Source organism: Syngnathoides biaculeatus, chromosome 8 (genome assembly GCF_019802595.1).
Source record: "Syngnathoides biaculeatus isolate LvHL_M chromosome 8, ASM1980259v1, whole genome shotgun sequence".
Taxonomy (NCBI): Eukaryota; Metazoa; Chordata; class Actinopteri; order Syngnathiformes; family Syngnathidae; genus Syngnathoides; species Syngnathoides biaculeatus.
The window spans coordinates 13,514,279-13,532,380 of NC_084647.1; the positions used below are offsets into that span (position 1 = coordinate 13,514,279).

General features: G+C 41.5%; 1 protein-coding gene across 5 annotated transcripts in view; it reads left to right on the forward strand.

The window, feature by feature from the left end:
- Positions 1-3,721: 3,721 nt before the first annotated feature.
- The window catches only part of gramd1bb (GRAM domain containing 1Bb), a 102,024-nt gene continuing 87,643 nt past the window's right edge, over positions 3,722-18,102 (forward strand). For 2 of the 5 annotated variants that reach the window (XM_061827321.1, XM_061827322.1), the window contains exons 1-2: positions 3,722-3,890; positions 14,603-15,658. In XM_061827321.1, the coding sequence (XP_061683305.1) occupies positions 15,264-15,658 (395 nt within the window). In that variant the 5' untranslated portion in view covers positions 3,722-3,890; positions 14,603-15,263. The other 3 variants (XM_061827323.1, XM_061827324.1, XM_061827325.1) reach the window with 3 other exon arrangements.

An 18,102-nucleotide genomic window follows, 5' to 3' on the forward strand; every position in this document is an offset into this window, starting at 1 on the left:
GTTTGAGACGACGCGGAAATATGTCTTGGAGCACGACGCCCAGAGTCTTGTCCGATACTGTTAGACATTTAGAAGGTGAAACTAAACGAAGTTACGTGGAAAAATTTGATAAACTCGGCATAGAGGACGCGTATTTAATGCCGAAGTCGATGAAGAAATTGAACTGTAAATTCCCCTAAATTCCCTTAAATAAATGACCCCTGTTTTTACACAAACTCACATTCATTAACTATGATTGGAAAAAAAAGAAAAGTAAAGTAAAAAATCGCTAACTAATTTAATATTCCCTACTGCCACTAGTTAGAATGAACAGCAATCCCTCCCTGGTGGTCAAGGACTAATACAGTTGCCTGTGGACTTTCAATTATTCGACAAACTAGCAAAGAATAAGGATGACATCAATGATCCCTCTAAGGTGCGCAACTGCGCATTTGTGCACTTGTCGCACACACTCAGCACAGAGGTTACTTGACACCGCCCCCCCCCTCCATTTTAATGTGGTACAGTCATAATTACAAACACCAGGGTATGTGAATAATAGAAGAAAAAGTGGTGAAATTGAAGGAGATTTTCTCTTTTTTTAATTTTTTTTATTTTTTTTTTTAGTAAAAAGGGTCTAGTCTGAAGCCAAAGTAGAAAGTACAGGATGAGATGGTGTATAATGTTAAAATTCCACCTTGGCACAGCCTGATTGAGGATGAAAGCACAGACTATATATTAAGCTAATTCTGTATTTTAAATGTAACATTAAGCTTAAAACTGCTTGGGAGCATCATTCCGCTTTCAACATGCATTGCGAAAGATATTCTGCAAACAATAATTCAGTTTTACACCAAGAAAAACAGACGAGGATATCTTTGTGGGTTAAAAAAAATGAAACACAGTTGGAAGCGACATTTTAAATTTGTAGTTAATAGTTAGCTTGGTATGCTTTTGTATTGTATTGTAATGTATTTTTTTGTTTTTTGAGTTTTTTTTTGTGTCGCGGTGTACAGTGATTAATCGTGGTGCTGCGCCTGATAGAGCGCAGTTCAGTGATTGAGCGCAATATTTACTTGCATTTTCACATGAGAGGGTCTAGACCTCAATAGTCGATTCATCTCGTGAATCACGCTAAAGATGCTAAGCATTTAACCAGAGGAGGCAATCAGGAGCCTGAATGGTGGTTGATGAGCCATCAGTGGAAAGGAGAGGAAGTAAATCAACACAAAATAGTACTTTGATTACAATCAGTGGAAACGTAGTGTCAGTTTCACTTGAAGAACATGTATATAGTTCTGCTGGAGTCAGCGTGAGTATTTACCATGACTATTACTATTATTGCTGTTATATAATTGAATAATGCTGGCTGGACTGGAAAGTTTCTGTCACTTCCACATCAATGGTGACATTGTTTGAGCTCTTCAGAGTAGATTCCGCCGAGCGGCGTGCGCAGAAAGTCACCCTCAGTGGGCGTGCGGAATCGCTATTAGTCACACTTTGATCACACTATGGCAGACGGACCTCCCACATTGTTTGTTCGTGACCTTTAACCCTTTGCGACAAAAGACACTGAAAAGGTCAAGCTTCATGGTGGCTGACGGGCCATTTTGGTTGGCAAGCCTGCCCCCGGTATCTTGAAAAGGGGACTGAAAACAAGATAATCAAACTTAATATGCTAAAATAATATAACGTGTTTATTAAATAGGAGGCTTTAATTTGTAAAGAGTAAGGAGAAAGAGGGGGAGGAGAAGAAGAAATGTACATATATTCTAATGTAATCTTTTTTCCCATATAAACATATTACCGATACAGCATGGCATATGGTATTCATCTGTCTATCAACGTTTTTCATCAAATAATATACATTTAAGTTTAATATTTCTTTTTAGAATTTATAGTTGCTGATGGTGTAGTGGTACACGCCTGCCTTTGGTGCGGGCAGCGTGGGATCGATTCCCGCTCAGTGATGGTGTCGATACGTATCTGCCCCGCGACTGACTAGTGACCAGTTCAGGGTGTAGTCTGCCTAGCTGGGATAGACTTCATTTTTCACGCAACCCTTGTGAGCATGAGCGGCTTGGACAATGACATGACATGACATCTTTATAACTTAACGGTGGAGCAGCTGGTAAAGCGTTAGCCTCACAGTTCTGAGGTCCTGGGTTCAATCCCGTACCTGCCTGTGTGGAGTTTGCATCTTCTCCCCGTGCCTGCGTGGGTTTTCTCCGGGAACTCCGGTTTCCTCCCACATCCCGAAAACATACAACATTAATTGGACGCTCTAAATTGCCCCTCGGTGTGATTGTGAGTGCTATTGTTTGTCTCCATGTGCCCTGCGATTGGCTGGCAAACCAGTACAGGGTTTACCCCGCCTCCTGCCCGTTGACAGCTGGGAAAGGCTCCAGCACTCCCCGCGACCCTCGTGAGGATAAGAGGCTAAGAAAATGGATGGATTTCATTAAGGACTCCAGCATTCACTGAAAAATAGCTCTCTTTTGCTTTCAAACTAATATTTACTTTCAGGTCTGGTTAGAACGTTGGCCTCACAGTTCCGAGGACCGAGGTTCGAATCCCGGCCCTGCCTGTATGGAGTTTGCATGTTCTCCCTGTGCTTTCACGTCCCAAAAACATACATCAGTCGGAGATTCTAAATTGTCTGTAGGTGTGATTGTGAGTGCGACTGTTGTCTCCGATTGGCTGTCAACCAGTTCAGGGTGTAGCCCGCCTCGTGCCCGATGATAACTGGGATAGGCTCAGGCACTCCCGTGACCCTTGTGAGGATAAGCGGCTCAAAAAAATGAAGGGATGGATGTTCACCGTCAATTTCAGTTTTTCAGATGCCACCTATGTTGGGGCATTATGTATTTGAGGTGGAGTGTTTATTTAGTGAAGTAGATAAGTGCCTCCATGTAATAATTCCGGCATGGTCCAAGAGCAGAAGACAAACACAAACAGGACATGCAGTAACAATGGCAACACAATTTGACACACATACTCAAAATGATGATTTGAATCGAGTGTTTCTTTGGTATTTTTGCCTGGAAGCCAGCGTGCAATTCAATTCTAAAGTTCACAAATGTGGAGTATATTGTGGCTTAATTTGCTTGAAGTGTTGTGATTTACATGTGCTAAGAGAGCATTTTCATACACGCTATTTGCATAAACCCAAAGCACAAGAACCATGAGTTGGCATTTTAACAAACAGGTGACCACTGTTATGACCACTTGCACAATGCAAATAAACCAAAAACTCCAAGATAGTCCATATTTATAAAGATAATAATGCTGAGTTTTAGCAGGCAACCTTACAGAGGCATTAATTTTACAATAATTATTGTGGGTGTACTCTGTATGATAACTTTTAATAAGATACAGTTCAGTTCGACATCCTTTCAAGCAATAATAACAATAATAATAATCACAATAATAAACACATTATTATAGATGTGAAGTAACATTGATATCATAGTCACAGAAATTATTTTACTGGAGCAGGTCGGCACAGATGCTATAATAGGAAGGACTTCAAAAATCAATATAAAGGTTACTTTGTTGGGGCGTTTAGACAAACTTAAACACAATATGTGGCGTTCACATCCATGTAGTTATTCATAATTATTATCAATAATAATAAACGTTTTTTTTTTTTTAAGAAAGAAAGCAAGAAAATACGATGTCCGTTTTAGCCAATAAGGGGTGTGGAAAGGAATGAAAAGGGGGTGAATTGTGGCGTTTGATAGGCCATCTCTCAGTGGTCTGCTCGGGGTGCCGTTCATGGCGTGCGCGCCGGTGCCCGCCTACAAAATGCGCTTATTTTACTTTATTTAACGCCAGTAAAAACTTCCGGGTTGGTTACACCTCTCAACATGGACGAGCACCGGTGTCAAGTGATAACGCGTCATTCGGCGGTGAGTAAATCGACCTACCGGGAAGGTAAAACAGGGGTTTAATCGGGTTTTGTTTTGTTTTGTTTTCCACGCGACGTTCTGTTGTGCTGCACAGTCGGAACCGATTGCGATGAAAAACTTCATGTTCGACGAGAATTTGTCCAAAGTTCTGCTCACCATTCCAAAAAGGAATTTGAGATTATAATTCAAAATCTGTAACTAAATTCACCATTTTAAAAATGAACTACTTTATAGTTCTTTTTGTTGTTGTTGTTGTTTTTGACTGGCTATATTCCCCTTAAAATACTATCATTTAATTATTCAGTACAATTGCTGCAGCATAGCATTCAGTCCACACTTGTAATCTGCTGCAGCTTTCACACGATCTCCAAAAATGAGGAAAAATGTGTTTGCTTGAAACATCTTTTTTACAATGAGGAATTAAAACAAAAAACAGGACTTTTGTCCTGAATGTCCTGTGATTAAATGACATTAACTTTGCACTCCGCGCAGCTCTGGCGGATTACACATCCATCCATCCATCCATTTTCTAAGCCGCTTATCCTCACAAGGGTCACGGGGAGCTCTGCAGCCTATCCCAGCTGTCAATGGGCAGGAGGCAGGGAACCCGATGAACGGGTTGCCAGCCAATCGCAGGGTACATCGAGACAAACAGCCGCACTCACAATGAAAACTGAGGGAAATTTAGTGTCCAATTAATGTTGCATAATTAGGGGATGTGGGAGGAAACCGGATTGCACGGAGAAAACCCACGCAGGCACGGGGAGAACATGCAAATTCCACACAGGTGGGTAAAGGATTAAACCGAGGACCTCTGAACTGTGAGGCCAACGCTTTACCAGCTGATCCACCGTGCTGCCACGCAGACTATACAGTATTGACAAAATATTTCATTTATTCTCATATTGCAAAACAAAATGAACTCCATACCGTCACACATGGTGATCGTTATGAGTTTTAACTAAAGCATTCTGATACAAATAATTTTGCTAGTAAGCAGATTTTACAATTATGTACTGGATTGCAAAAGAACTACCAAAGAACACTGACCTGTTTCTTCACTTCCTCACCACACTCTCCATTGCTCTGTATTGTTGACCCCAAGTATTTAAAGTCCTCCACCCTCGCTATCTCTTCTCCCTGGAGCTTCACTCTTCCTCCTCTGCCCCTCACATTCATGCGCATATATTCTGTTTTACTTTACTACTATAATTCTGTCCATGCTCTTATGAGCCGATAAATAATGGCTCCCTCATCCAAAACATGCTGCACAGTTAGAATGTTTATTTATTTATTTTAAACACTGGGTACAATGGATTCAAGGTGTCTTTAAAATGACAGAAGATAAATAATGTTTGGAGGCGCAATTACAAACATGTGACTCGCTGACTCTCAGCAATCGGTTCTATCACATCCTATTAATGGTCCCGTAGACATTCGTGACAGTAACGCTATTATGTGTCACTGTGTCTTCACAGTGGAGGTGACAGCATGCAACATCTTCAGCAAGGAAAGTTCCGGAGATTTTGTTTCTGTGAAAATGCTTGCTGCTGGGTTCTTAGCAGGCTGAGCACTGTTCCTGTGCTGCGCTTTGATTTCTAGGGTTGCCTTTCTCGTGAGTAAAACCACTTTGAATGCATCTCACCCGCTGTATTTTCTCAGTTGCTTTGAGACTCGAGCCTGGGAAAATTCCTTTTTATCCAATAGGGAATGACAGTTGTAAAGTAGTCCATGTGTGCTTATTGATTATTGTTTACAAGTTGTCTTACTTTCAGGGTTTTTGTTTTTTAATCAATGTAGACAACATATACACCCCCGAGTATCATCTTCAGGCTTGATGAGTCCTTTAGTATTAGAGGGGTCAAGACATAATCCATTCCAGGATGCAAATCCACTTCCAGTTGTTATCATTTTCCTATAATAGATAATCAACAAAGAAATAATGTGTTCACAGTGGTTAAAACTTACTCATCATAAAACTTGTCGTAACTGTACATTGGGGGTAGCTGCTTTCAATATGAGTCTTCCTGTGTTTGTTATTCAACTCCTCCTTTGTCTTTTCTCTTGCTGAGGCTTCTTTTAATGGTGCAAATTATGACTTGATGTATTATGACTGTGTGAATTGTCATTTTCACTGAAGAAATAAAGCCTAACAAGCAGGAAAACCTTTAACCAGATAGCGAGGGTGGATGACTTCGAATACGTGGTGTCAACAATACAAAGCAATGGAGAGTGGGGTCAGGAGGTGAAGGAATGGGTCCGAGTGGAGCGGAACACTTGGCGGAAAGTGTCTGGTGTTATATGTGACAGAAGAGTCTCCGCTAGGATGAAAGGCAAAATCTATAAAATAGTGGTGGGGCCGTCCATGATGTACGGACTAGAGATGGTGGCACTGATGAAACAACAGGAAGCAGAACTGGAGGTGGCAGAAATTAAGATGTTGAGGTTCTCGCTCGGAGTGAGCAGGTTGGATAGGATTAGAAATGAGCTCATTAGAGGGACAGCCAAAGTTGGTTGTTTTGGAGACAAGGTGAGAGAGAGCAGACTCCGATGGTTTGGACATGAGTGGTAGAAGGGTGCTGAGGATGGAGCTGCCAGGCAAAAGAGTGAGAGAGAGGAACACCAAAGAAAAGGTTAATGGATGTGGTGAGGGAAGACATGAGGACAGTGGGTGTTAAAGAGGAAGATACACGAGATAGGCTTCGATGGAAAAAGATGACACACTGTGGCGACCCCTAACGGGACAAGCTGAAAGGAAAAGGAGAACCTGCTTAATTCATACAAACTCTTCAATTATACTGATGACTAATGCGTATCCAGAATCATTTCAGACGTGAGCCTTTGCTCAGCAGACAATTCCCCCTTGTGGTGATGGCCTGTTTGCAGTGGTAATGGATAGGCTGACAGATGAGGTTAGACTGGAATCCCCTTGGACCATGATGTTCGCAGATGATATTGTCATATGCAGTGAAAGCAGGGAGCATGCAGAGGAGCAATTGGAAAGATGGAGACATGCACTGGAAAGGAGAGGAATGAAGATTAGCCGAAGTAAAACAGAATATATGTGCGTGAATGAGAAAAGTAGAGGGGGAAGAGTGAGGCTACAGGGAGAAGAGATAGCGAGGGTGGACGACTTCAAATACTTGGGGTCAACAATACAGAGCAATGGAGAGTGTGGTCAGGAAGTGAAGAAACGGGTCCAAGCAGGTTGGAACAGCTGGCGAAAGGTGTCTGGTGTGTTATGTGACAGAAGAGTGTCTGCTAGGATGAAGGGCAAAGTTTACAAAACAGTGGTGAGGCCGGCCATGATGTACGGATTAGAGACGGTGGCACTGAAGAAACAACAGGAAGCTGAACTGGAGGTGGCAGAAATGAAGATGTTGAGGTTCTCGCTCGGAGTGACCAGGTTGGATAGGATTAGAAATGAGCTCATTAGAGGGACAGCCAAAGCTGGATGTTTTGGAGACAAGATTCGAGAGAGCAGACTTCGATGGTTTGGACATGTTCAGAGGCGAGAGAGTGAGTATATTGGTAGAAGGATGCTGAGGATAGAGCTCCCAGGCAAAAGAGCGAGAGGAAGACCAAAGAGAAGGTTGATGGATGTGGTGAGGGAAGACATGAGGGCAGTTGGGGTTAGAGAGGAAGATGCAGGAGATAGGCTAAGATGACACACTGTGGCGACCCCTAACGGGACAAGCCGAAAGGAAAAGAAGAAGACGAATGAAAAAGTTTGCACAGCACCGAAGACCCCCATTGTCTAATGTACTTGGATGGAGAAAACTTTGAATCGAAAGTTTGTGTCCGGTGGCCAATGAGGCTTTTGACCAAAACAGTTTATGTCAAACCCTATTTATCTACCATTACAACATTTAATTAATTATGATGCCATTGTTTAAAATTCTATAAACCAACCCCACATGACGGCGTTATTTTGCTTGAGGTTCCCTGTAGATTTGCGACACGGAATCTGTTTCAAGTGCAGCTAATTAGGTAAAAATGAATCTGCACACTTTCAGTCTGTCACGGTCGTCATTTTTACTGAGCCGTTTCTAATTAACCAGGCTCACTCAAGTCAAATGTGCTGTTTTAGCAGCCAAAAGTGCGACTGTGGTTCTGATGCCAAATCTGTACTGCACCGCAATAGTTCAATGTCATTGTTTATTTAATAACGTGAGGAAAACACAAAAGCGTTCAATAAAACGAGCATTGCCCTTACTGCCACAATGTTCAGCTTGTCTTGAAATCTGATTGGTAATCTGATAATGAATAATGGGGCCTTACTGTACACCAGTTTAAGCGAACACTGTAGTTTTCCATTTTGTGTCATTCGGTTCACATGCTGGTTATCTTTCAGTCCATCGTTGATATCTTGAATTTCTTCGGCGTACATGGAACGCTTGTGACAACTCTTTGCACACCAGACTGAATTATCTGTAATTCAACGCTTGCTGATGAGGAACATCTGTCTGTTTCGTCATGCACGGTGACATGAGAAGAGTCCGAGATGCTGGGTTTTACGGCCAATTTAGCTTGTTGAAAGGGCACCGGAAAGGAGCTAATTTGATTGATTCAGTTCAGTGGATCTCTCAGACGTTTTTAGATGGGTGTACATTTCTTACCAGACGCATTAGCGAAGCATTTAAGCGTTTGATTGTAACTGTATGAAAATGCACACAGTTGCAAAATGCGACAAGTTCTGATTATGATGTCAGGGGCGTGGCCAGGGCACATCCTCCAGTAGCAGCTCCTCACCTGCACCTCATTGGGACGAATTATGCTATGTATTTAAGCCTCGTGTGGTGTCACTAGTTGCCAGTTTATTATATGAGACTGCATGAGTATAGGGAGCTTCTTGTTGTGTATTTGCCTCGCCGCCACGGCCCAGCATTCCTGTGGCAAATTGGGCTTCATAGTTGATCATAAAGTTCTTGCCCTCCCATCATTTACTGTATATTCCTTATAATGTAGCTATGGTATAAACCAATGGCAAAATGTTAAAAAAAAAAAAAAATGAAGACAGTATGAATCCTCCGAATTGTGAGTCCAGAGCATGAATCATCTTGAATGAAAATTGGCACAACTTGTTGATGAGACGATGCTAAACTTTTAAACTTTTTAGTTTTCTGTTCATTTTTGGGCAGCAGCAAAAGGGAATTCTGTCAGGTGCGGCACTCAATTGCTATGGATTTTACTTTACATAGTCAACTTTTTTACATTTTTTTCAGCCGACCCAAACGTCATTACCTGCAGTTCTTTGTTGTCATGGCTAGTCAGTCCGAACTCTGTGAAGAATGTCCAACCATCGGATACAATACTGGATTCACAGAATTTTCTACAGTCTGACGTATTGATTTATGTTGAAAAAATTTCAACCCACAGGTTAGGACTTTGTTTTTCAAGACTAAATACTGACCCTTGTTCTTATTTGGAAAGTGATGCTGAGCACTGGTATTTTGACATACTTTTTTTGCCCACAAAATTGTAGAATTTGCTAAAATCGGAACTGACTTCTCATTTTTAAAAGTTTCCAAACCCCTTTTTTTTTTTTACAGAAATTTGAACAACAGCTTTACAAACTATTATATTAAGGGAACCATATTTACAATGTGACCCGCAAAAAAAATGTATTTGGCACAGCCGCTCTCAATTTCAGACTCTTAAGAGTCTTAAGAGTATCCTAACTTACTGTATCCTGTGGTGTGTTGTCTGTTACAAATGATTCTGTCCAATCGATTTTAAAAACCGTCGGAGATGACAATCATGCATTTTTAACATGTTCAATAACCAGGTTAAAAAAATCCACGTATGGTCGAACATTGTTAATGGTTTGGCGACAGATTGGGAAATGGAACCAGAAAGAACATAATCTGAGCCTTTGATTGTTGCAAGACTGCGGAAATGCCAAAAGAACAGGTTGAGTTGAGTGTTTTTGGAATTTGTTTTCCAAGTCATTTTCCGCTATAGAAAAGTCAAGGAGATGTTTTGAAAGAAATTTCCACTTTAATGTAGTCACCAACGGTTCTTCTTTTGCTTTTACTCCTCCTTTATATTTTCCAGCCGTCGAGGTGCTCCACGGCAAGATGCTGCCTCTAATAATTCTGTCAGAGTACTCTGCCAGATTTCTGATTAGCACGACGAGATCCTTGGCTTTCGTTAGTGAAATTGTTCATTGTGATTTTTTTTTTTAATCAGCTAAGATTTAAAAAAAAAAAAAAAAAAAACCTCATATGAAGTTATTTCTCCCATCCCAGTTTAGATGTTATCGTTTGGGTTCATTTGCCTCCCTTTACAGTTTTATAGAACTGGCATCCAAGTTTTTTCTTTCCAGTGTAAGAAAGCAATTCTTAGAAGTATCTGAATAAGAAATGAATGCGAGCATTTTGGCGGAGGAAGATGTTTACATGGTGGAACAACAATGTGTATAGAATGAGTGACTTGGTGTGCTTCAATCATTACATATCGCGAATGTGTAAGAGCCAACTTAGAGCTTGCTTTATATACTGTATTAACACATGACTTCATCATTAGTAATTCAAAATTTTTAGAAAGTAATTTGGGGTTGAAAAAAAAAAATTGCTCGGAAATCTTACCTGGCAAATTAGGATGGTAAAAAAATGAGATTTTTCATGCAGTACAATTTGCTCCTCCATCTCTCTTGATGGCAATTAAGATGTAAGGATGACTTCTGAGACAGGAAGTTGTCAACTATCACATTGGGAAGGAAGTAAATGTGCAGTACTGCAATTTCATGTGATGATGTACTGTACATTGAAGGAGTGTTCTAGGGGATCCCTCCATTTACTGTTAGAGATCCCACTAGTCCGTTGTAGTTTCATCCATCCATCCATCCATCCATCTATCCTTATCTGAGCTGCCTATCCTCAAGGGTCCCAGGAGTTGTTTCAAATAGTGATCTTTTGTTTTTTTTAACGAGCTAGGTTTTTTTTTTCCTACCCTGAGCCAATTAATTGCTTTAACAGGCTAAAAGGATTGGTGGAATTTTCATGTTACATTTTTTTTTTCCCTTTCATAATCATTAATGTAGATTTATAGGGTTTGGGGGGAAAAAAACAAGGCTTTTTTTCCCCACATGGTTTGTCTCTCCCCCACAAAATAAGTCATAATGGAATTCATGACAATGTACATTTAACATACCGTGTCACCTGTGATTGTGATTGCCAAAGAAAAATACTGGAGCTCATAACAGAAAGATTTTAAATAACGAACCGTTTCACCGTATTTACATCTACAGCAGGCCCATTTGCCATTTGCTTGTCATGTCAAAGTAAGCGTTTTATCAGATGCTTCGCTGGGAATCACTGGTGCCAAAGGGCTTGGCCCCAACACAGGACATTTGTCCTCAGTGTGTCGGTCAACAAGCGCCACGCCGGTCATTCCAGCAATGATTATTGCTATGACCCTGCAGCCAAACAGCTTTTCACTTGGGGCACTGTGTTATCTTGCTCTTGAGAAGAACACTGTGTTCATCATTTAAATAAAGGATTTGTCTTTTATATTTTATGTTTGGGTACCAGACACACAGAGCACATTGTGTCCCCACTTCATTCATTAATGTTCCTTTGATAGCATCTCGAAGTGGAATTATACGCATGGGTGAACATTACCGTTCCTGGGTGAACACACACAAAATACCAAATAGTTTAGTAAACGGTATTTATCGTGGCTCAGAGCAGCAAATGCGCTGCAAACGATGCTACGGACGGCCGTATGCTGCATAGCAGGAATGAAGCAAGGAATGACTAAAAACACACTGGCACATTTAAAAGAAAAATAGTACAAAATAGAAATGGCTCAATCACATAAATCAGCAAAAGAAAATTACTGCAAAAGAAAAATGCTGCAAACACAACAAACAAAACACACAAATCTTCACCATACAATTTAGAACATGGGAGCCAAAAGTTTGTTTCACACGCACGCACACACACACACACATACATACATTTTGATAAAATGTTGAGAACTGATGAAACCGTAACCGTTGTAGAAATAATTTGAGCAGTTAGCTAGTTATGACTCGGATGTCCATGCATCCATCGCCTTCTATGGGAACGACGACCTTTCCAACATGCCCTAAGTTGGTTTGCTGGTGTGTAGTATCTATGTAAGGTACTGCCTGCTCTTGAAGGACTGGTCCGTCCTGGAGGTCGTGCCCTCTCGTGGCCCAGCAAACTTCCGTTGTGTCGCGAGAAGGTGAAGCATTTCTCTCTTCAAGCTCTTTTGGGATTTCTGTGTGGTTTATTTATTTTTTGTTTTGTTTTTTCTTTTTCTTTTTTTGCATTTGCACCATTTTGCTTCTTCGCAGTTGTTTACTTTGATTGCAGCAAATTTTATCTTGCAGCATTCATATTTTGCTGCTTTTTTTTCTATGATTCCAGCCTTTTAAAATGGTAGCATTTTCTTTTGTTGTTGTTTTTATGTGCTTCTGTTTTTTTTTTTTTTTTGCTTTGTGTCATTCCTGCATTTGCAGCATATGGCTGTTTACAGCAGATTTGTCTGTGTCGGCCACCTTTTGTTATTGCTCCATGAACTTAATGAACTCTTCTCTACATAATTACAAGAAGTATTTTAGTTCTATTCAACTAAGGAACGTTTGAAAAGAGCCATGTAGAAGTTTGCCACATAGGCTAGGGAAGAATACAATTTAATATGTAACAATATATTTGTTTTGGGTACAACTAGGGCCGTGATGTACTTGATCTAGAATATGGAGCTGTGGTAATAAAATAAAGTAGTGTGGCAGTTGGTTCCCACTGTACTGTCCTTGATTGCCTCGTACAAGACTAAAGTGTAACCGTTCCTCCCTGCAATAGTCAAAGAGAAGGACATGCTTGGATTTTTTTATTTTTTTTTTTGCCTTAGCAGAGTTTGGGTTCTTTCTAAAGAATCTAACTTGTATGATATCTACGATGTTTGTCCAGTTTCTGGGTATGTACCGAAATTACCGGCTTATAAACCGTAACCTTTTTCACGCGCTTTCAACCCTGCGGTTTATGCGGTGATGCGGCTAATTTGTGCATTTTTTTTTCCCAACGGCTGCAAGGGGGCACCCGAGCGGAAAAGGTAAAAGTGCGGCGGAATATATGTGCCAAGGAAGTGACTTTTACCGGTCCAGCTCTGTTAGCGCTGCGCTAGCGTGTTACTGTCGTGTCTCAGTGATTTTTTTTTTTTTTTTTTTCCTAGCATGTTTTTGTTTTAACCGGCCCTGTTAGCGCGGCGGCGCTAGCGTTAAACTGTTGTTGTACCGTCTTTCTTTGTAAATCTCTCATGTCTCAATGTGAGCACTTGCGGCTTTTACACGGCTGCGGCGTATGTATGTACCAAATGGTATTTCCCTTACAAATGTACTGGGTGAGGCTTATAACCAGGTGCGCTCTGTAGGCCGGGAATTACGGTACGTTTTACACTGCCCCCGTAGATGTTGAAACGTACTCGGCGACACACTTGGTGTTCAAGCGTTTTATCAGTGTTCGCATGCCTCCCTAATCTCTGACAGGGACAGGTTGGAAATAGAAAGGCATGTAACAACTAAGATTCAACTTTGATGGTCAGTAATGATGCGCTGTTCTGTTCCACACCGTGTCGCCGGGACAGAGGGATAACTGTCATCTCAGTTGCAGCTGTAACAGCAAAGCTTCTCTGCGGTAGGTCCATCTGTTCACGCCATTAATGTATGCATGACAAAGTTCTCAAGCTGCGCTAACACAAGATGGCTAGACTGCTCGGCTTCCCCCCGCTGTGCCCTGTGCTTTTTAATATTATTACGGAGTGCACACGTTGCACAGGTGTGCCGTCTCTTGCTATAAAACCGTGTGTCGTTTTTTTGAAATGCGCTTGCCTCATAATTAAATGTAAAAGAACCAACTCATCAAAACTCTATGAAGTAGCCTAAAATAAGCATTACTGTACATCTGAGTTGAGCCTGGAAATGGACAGACCCTGACCCAAAGCTGCCAGAACGTGTGAGGCTGTAATGAGAAACGTTGTCTGGCCATGATTAATTCATGGTGTTTTCCTGCCTCTAGACTCCAGCCTCCGGGTCACCGGGAGTGTGTGCTGGCATTTTGCTCACAGCCATGCATAAACCATCGTTTGCATGTTTGCTGTCACTTCCTTTTCCTTTCCTGTGTAGTAGCTCCTGCTTTAAATTCATTCCAAAAATGAAATGAGATTCGATCAATAGCAGTAGTTTGATATTCTCTTTAATACATATGTAAATTCTTAAATGTATAGTTTGAACTTTTTTTTTATATTGCAACCCTAATCCATAACAATATGTTAAAACGTATGGTTGTTGTAAAAGAGAAACACTAATGAGACTATGTTCAACCATAATAAATATTAAATAAAAATCTAAATTTAATATATATATATAAAATGGATTAAATATTGCAACACTATCATAACAATATGTTAAAACATCATATCATAAAATTCTAGGGAAGACAGCGAGTTAGGGTGTGGTGCATGCCGGTGGTGATGTTCAGGATTCAACCATGTGGGAGTGTGTAAACTTTTCCCTTCCATTCACAACAGCGCAGCCTTGTTTTCCCGTCATTTAATCAATGGTGTCCGCCTGTGCGTGTGAGTGCGTGGCTGTCTTGTGCGTGTTATCGGTTGCTTAACATGGCCATCATCACCCTCAGGCTTGAGTGAACCCTGCAGTCCTATCACTTCCCTCTAACCCCCAGGCTGTAACCGCGTGGAGGCAATGATACCCTGGAGCACAAGAGTGGACCTCACACCCGACACGACGGCGACCGGCGTCAGCGTCACAATAAGCTCATCACGTGACCTCACTGACTTTAAAATACATATGTATCGAAGGTGCCTTTGAAAATTACTGTTGGCAGAACAAGACGGGGGGACGGCTTTGGCAGCAAGGACTTAACCAGTCAGTGCGTGAGACTTGGCCTGCAGTTCCCCAGGAAGGACCAGGCCGCGGAGTTGGGTTACACTCGCGTGCCTTATACATGTTTCATCTGCTGCTCAGAACAGAAGCCCCCTTTTGTTATCTAATACAGCCTTCTCCTCCCCAGCCTGAGTGGTTGAGTTTTGTACTATAAGATTGCTCTTCACTCCGTCGGCCAGCCAGTCGCAAAATAGATGCATAAAATGAAACTGACTAGTCAGACCTAAGATAGCTGCTATCAGGACACTTCGGTCTTTACTTCAATCTACATTTCAGGCTGGGATATTACTTGCTTGCTCAATGAACTACAACTAAGGAAACACGGGGAGGACCACCAAATAGGAAAGGATATAAATCGTGCCTGCTTCCTTCAGTTCTTCAGGAATCCCTAACCCTTCTACCGCCGGATCCGTCCTTCCTCAAGAAGTGTTTTAGTGGCTATGAGTGACACACTGAGACCTCCGTCGCTCCAAGTGAGCGTCCCTAACGATGGCCCAGTATATTCCGACGGAGGCAACAACACCGTGTCGGACTGCTCCATGAGATCCAGCTCCTCGACGCCGACGCTTCGCCGCAAACGCTTCAAGATGCGGCGCATGAGAAACGTCCCCAGTGAGAGAGCGCTGGAAGGGGGTCACCTTAAGGCGCTTTCACGCTCCGGCTCCAAGGAATACCTTCAGCTGCCGTCCATTGAGATCACGCCGTCCAGTGATGAAGACGCTCCCTCTTCGTGGTCTCGCTGCTCTACGCCCAGTGCCTCTCCGCGACGCAAGCGTTTCCTGCTGAGGAAGTGGCTGAAAGTCAGAGAGAAGAAGGAGCAAGGGAGTGAGAGCAGGTTGGTATGGGCCTTCCCTACACGGCTTTCCTTGTCCCACCAGAGCAGGGGTTGGGAACCTATGGCTCGCGAGCCATATCTGGCTCTTCTGATGTTGCAAATGGCTCGCAGAGCCCTCATCACTACACATTGTACAATGTCATTCTGTCACGTAGGCAACGCAAATGAGCAGAGACAGTTTGTTCTAGTGGGGTTGCCATAGTTCACCGTAGCAGTCGATGTGCGCAGGCGCAGAAGCGTCCAACACAAAGCAGGTAGCAACAATTAATTGTGCAAACGATCGCTCAAAGATAAAAAGATGGGGAGTTCTACAGTTTTCGGCCAGACTTGACAGCCACTCACAGATAGGGAGTGTGCCAAAGCATTCTTGCCTTTTGTTGCTAATGAACCTTTTGGCATAAAGACAAGATAATCAAACGAATGAAAGACAGGCTATTGTTGGCAAGAACTGTTCACCATCGTAGCATCGTGATGGCAAATCAAATTGAATTACGTTTACGATTAACGAATGGAAGTCTCATCGCTTGCATGAAGCTTAATCTAACGACGTATGAAAGACTATAAAGCCATCAGCAAAACCAGGCAGCACCAGAAGTCACATTAATTGTCATCACTGGATAGCAACATCATAACAATGTTATTTAAAAGCATTCAGAGATTTATTATTCTGTGTTGGTTCTACATGAATTGGATTTGGTTTTTAAAATATTGCACGGCTCTTGAAATTACATTTTGGCATTTATGGCTTGCTCAGCCTAAAAGGTTCCTGCCCCCTGCACTAGAGTCTCCCTAATCCACACTGCTTCACAGCGTATGCTAGTTCACTTAACGTCTTGGATTACATACCGCTAACTTCTTTAAAATATCAAATGGGATATTTTGGCATATTCAGATTTCTTTCCACAATGCATTTTATTGCTAGAGCAAAACAAATGCCACTACTTTGAGGATTATGTTTTGTTGGAAGCAAGGAATATTATACCGGTTGCTAATATGACGCAGTGGTGCCCAACTCTGGCCTTTGATAAACATTCAGGACGTGGAAGATTGGAAAGGAAAGGAAATCACTATAAAATTGATTGCATCAATCCACTGAGACAATCGAGCCCAAGACCCAGGTTGAATTTTCAAAGTGAATTCTTCAGCAGTCTTATTTGTGGTGAGATATGGATTTTGTGCCGGGTAGTATAGTAATGCTAAATCTACAGAGGCCGGTCACGGGGATGGCTTCATTACTCACACCTTCTTAGCTTGTCTTTCTCCACGACTCCATCTCTCCCGAGGCATCATTTATCAGTAGGAAATATGATATTATACAATACCTGCTTGCCCTCACCTTGAAGTCTCCACTTAGTACTTATTATAGCCTACAGACGGCACTGTGGCATTAAGACTGCACATTTCCTCAGAATCCAGTGATGTGGAAGTGTCATAAATTATCCACATATTAATGGTTTTATCATGTAAAATTTTGAGAACACATTGTACTGCTGTGAATCTGGAACTATTTTCTATCCGCTAAGCACTGCTAAAGTGTGGCTTATTTTTTTGTATTCTCTTGTATGTTTTAAGACCTTTTAAGATCCTGATTTATACCAGAAATTAAAATTCGGAACAAATATAGTGGATCCTCGCTTCACAAATTTAATCACTTGTGTGAATCATTTCAAGAACGTTTACTGTTGAAATGAATGAACCCGTTCCAGCCCCAGAACCACGTTACAGTTTCCTTATTTTTATCGGAATATTGTTTGAAAATGTAGTGAGAAAACACATAACTGTTTGCCTTTTCACATACATCACTTTATGGCTTGGCAACCACATTGCATTGTGGGATGTGGTTGCCATTTTGTCCCATATCAATGGCTAACGTAAACAAAGCAAAGCAAATGTATTTGTATACCACATTTCACACAGGGTTAGGTTTAAAGCATTCAAATACATAAATACAAACATTTGGAAAAAGTACAATTAAAACAGCTTTTAGTGCAAGAAATGTCACTGAAAAGTGGAAATTTTTTAATCTGGATTTGAAAACACAAACAAATCTTATTAGACATGCAGTGAAAACGGCATGTTAAAATTAAATAAATTTTTAATTATTAAATGAAAAGAAGGGAAGAGGATTTACAGGGAGGCGTTTGGGCGCAAAACCTCACAAACGCAATAACACCATCATCGGGATGTCTTGCCATAGCTGAAGGCGGAACCAAAGTAGACTCTCACCTCTCCATTAGATTAGCACTTGCTTTGCTCCAGAGTGTCGGCACAATCACACATGAGATTAAGTATCTTGTTCTAAACACGTTTTTTTTTGTTTTGTTTTGTTTTTTTCTGCCCTCCCCTCATCCTTCTTTTTCTGGCGTAGGATCACACCTGAGAATGAGGCGCTTGAAAGCGACTAAATGGTGGAATAACACTATTGCGAGCAGTTCCCGCTTTTT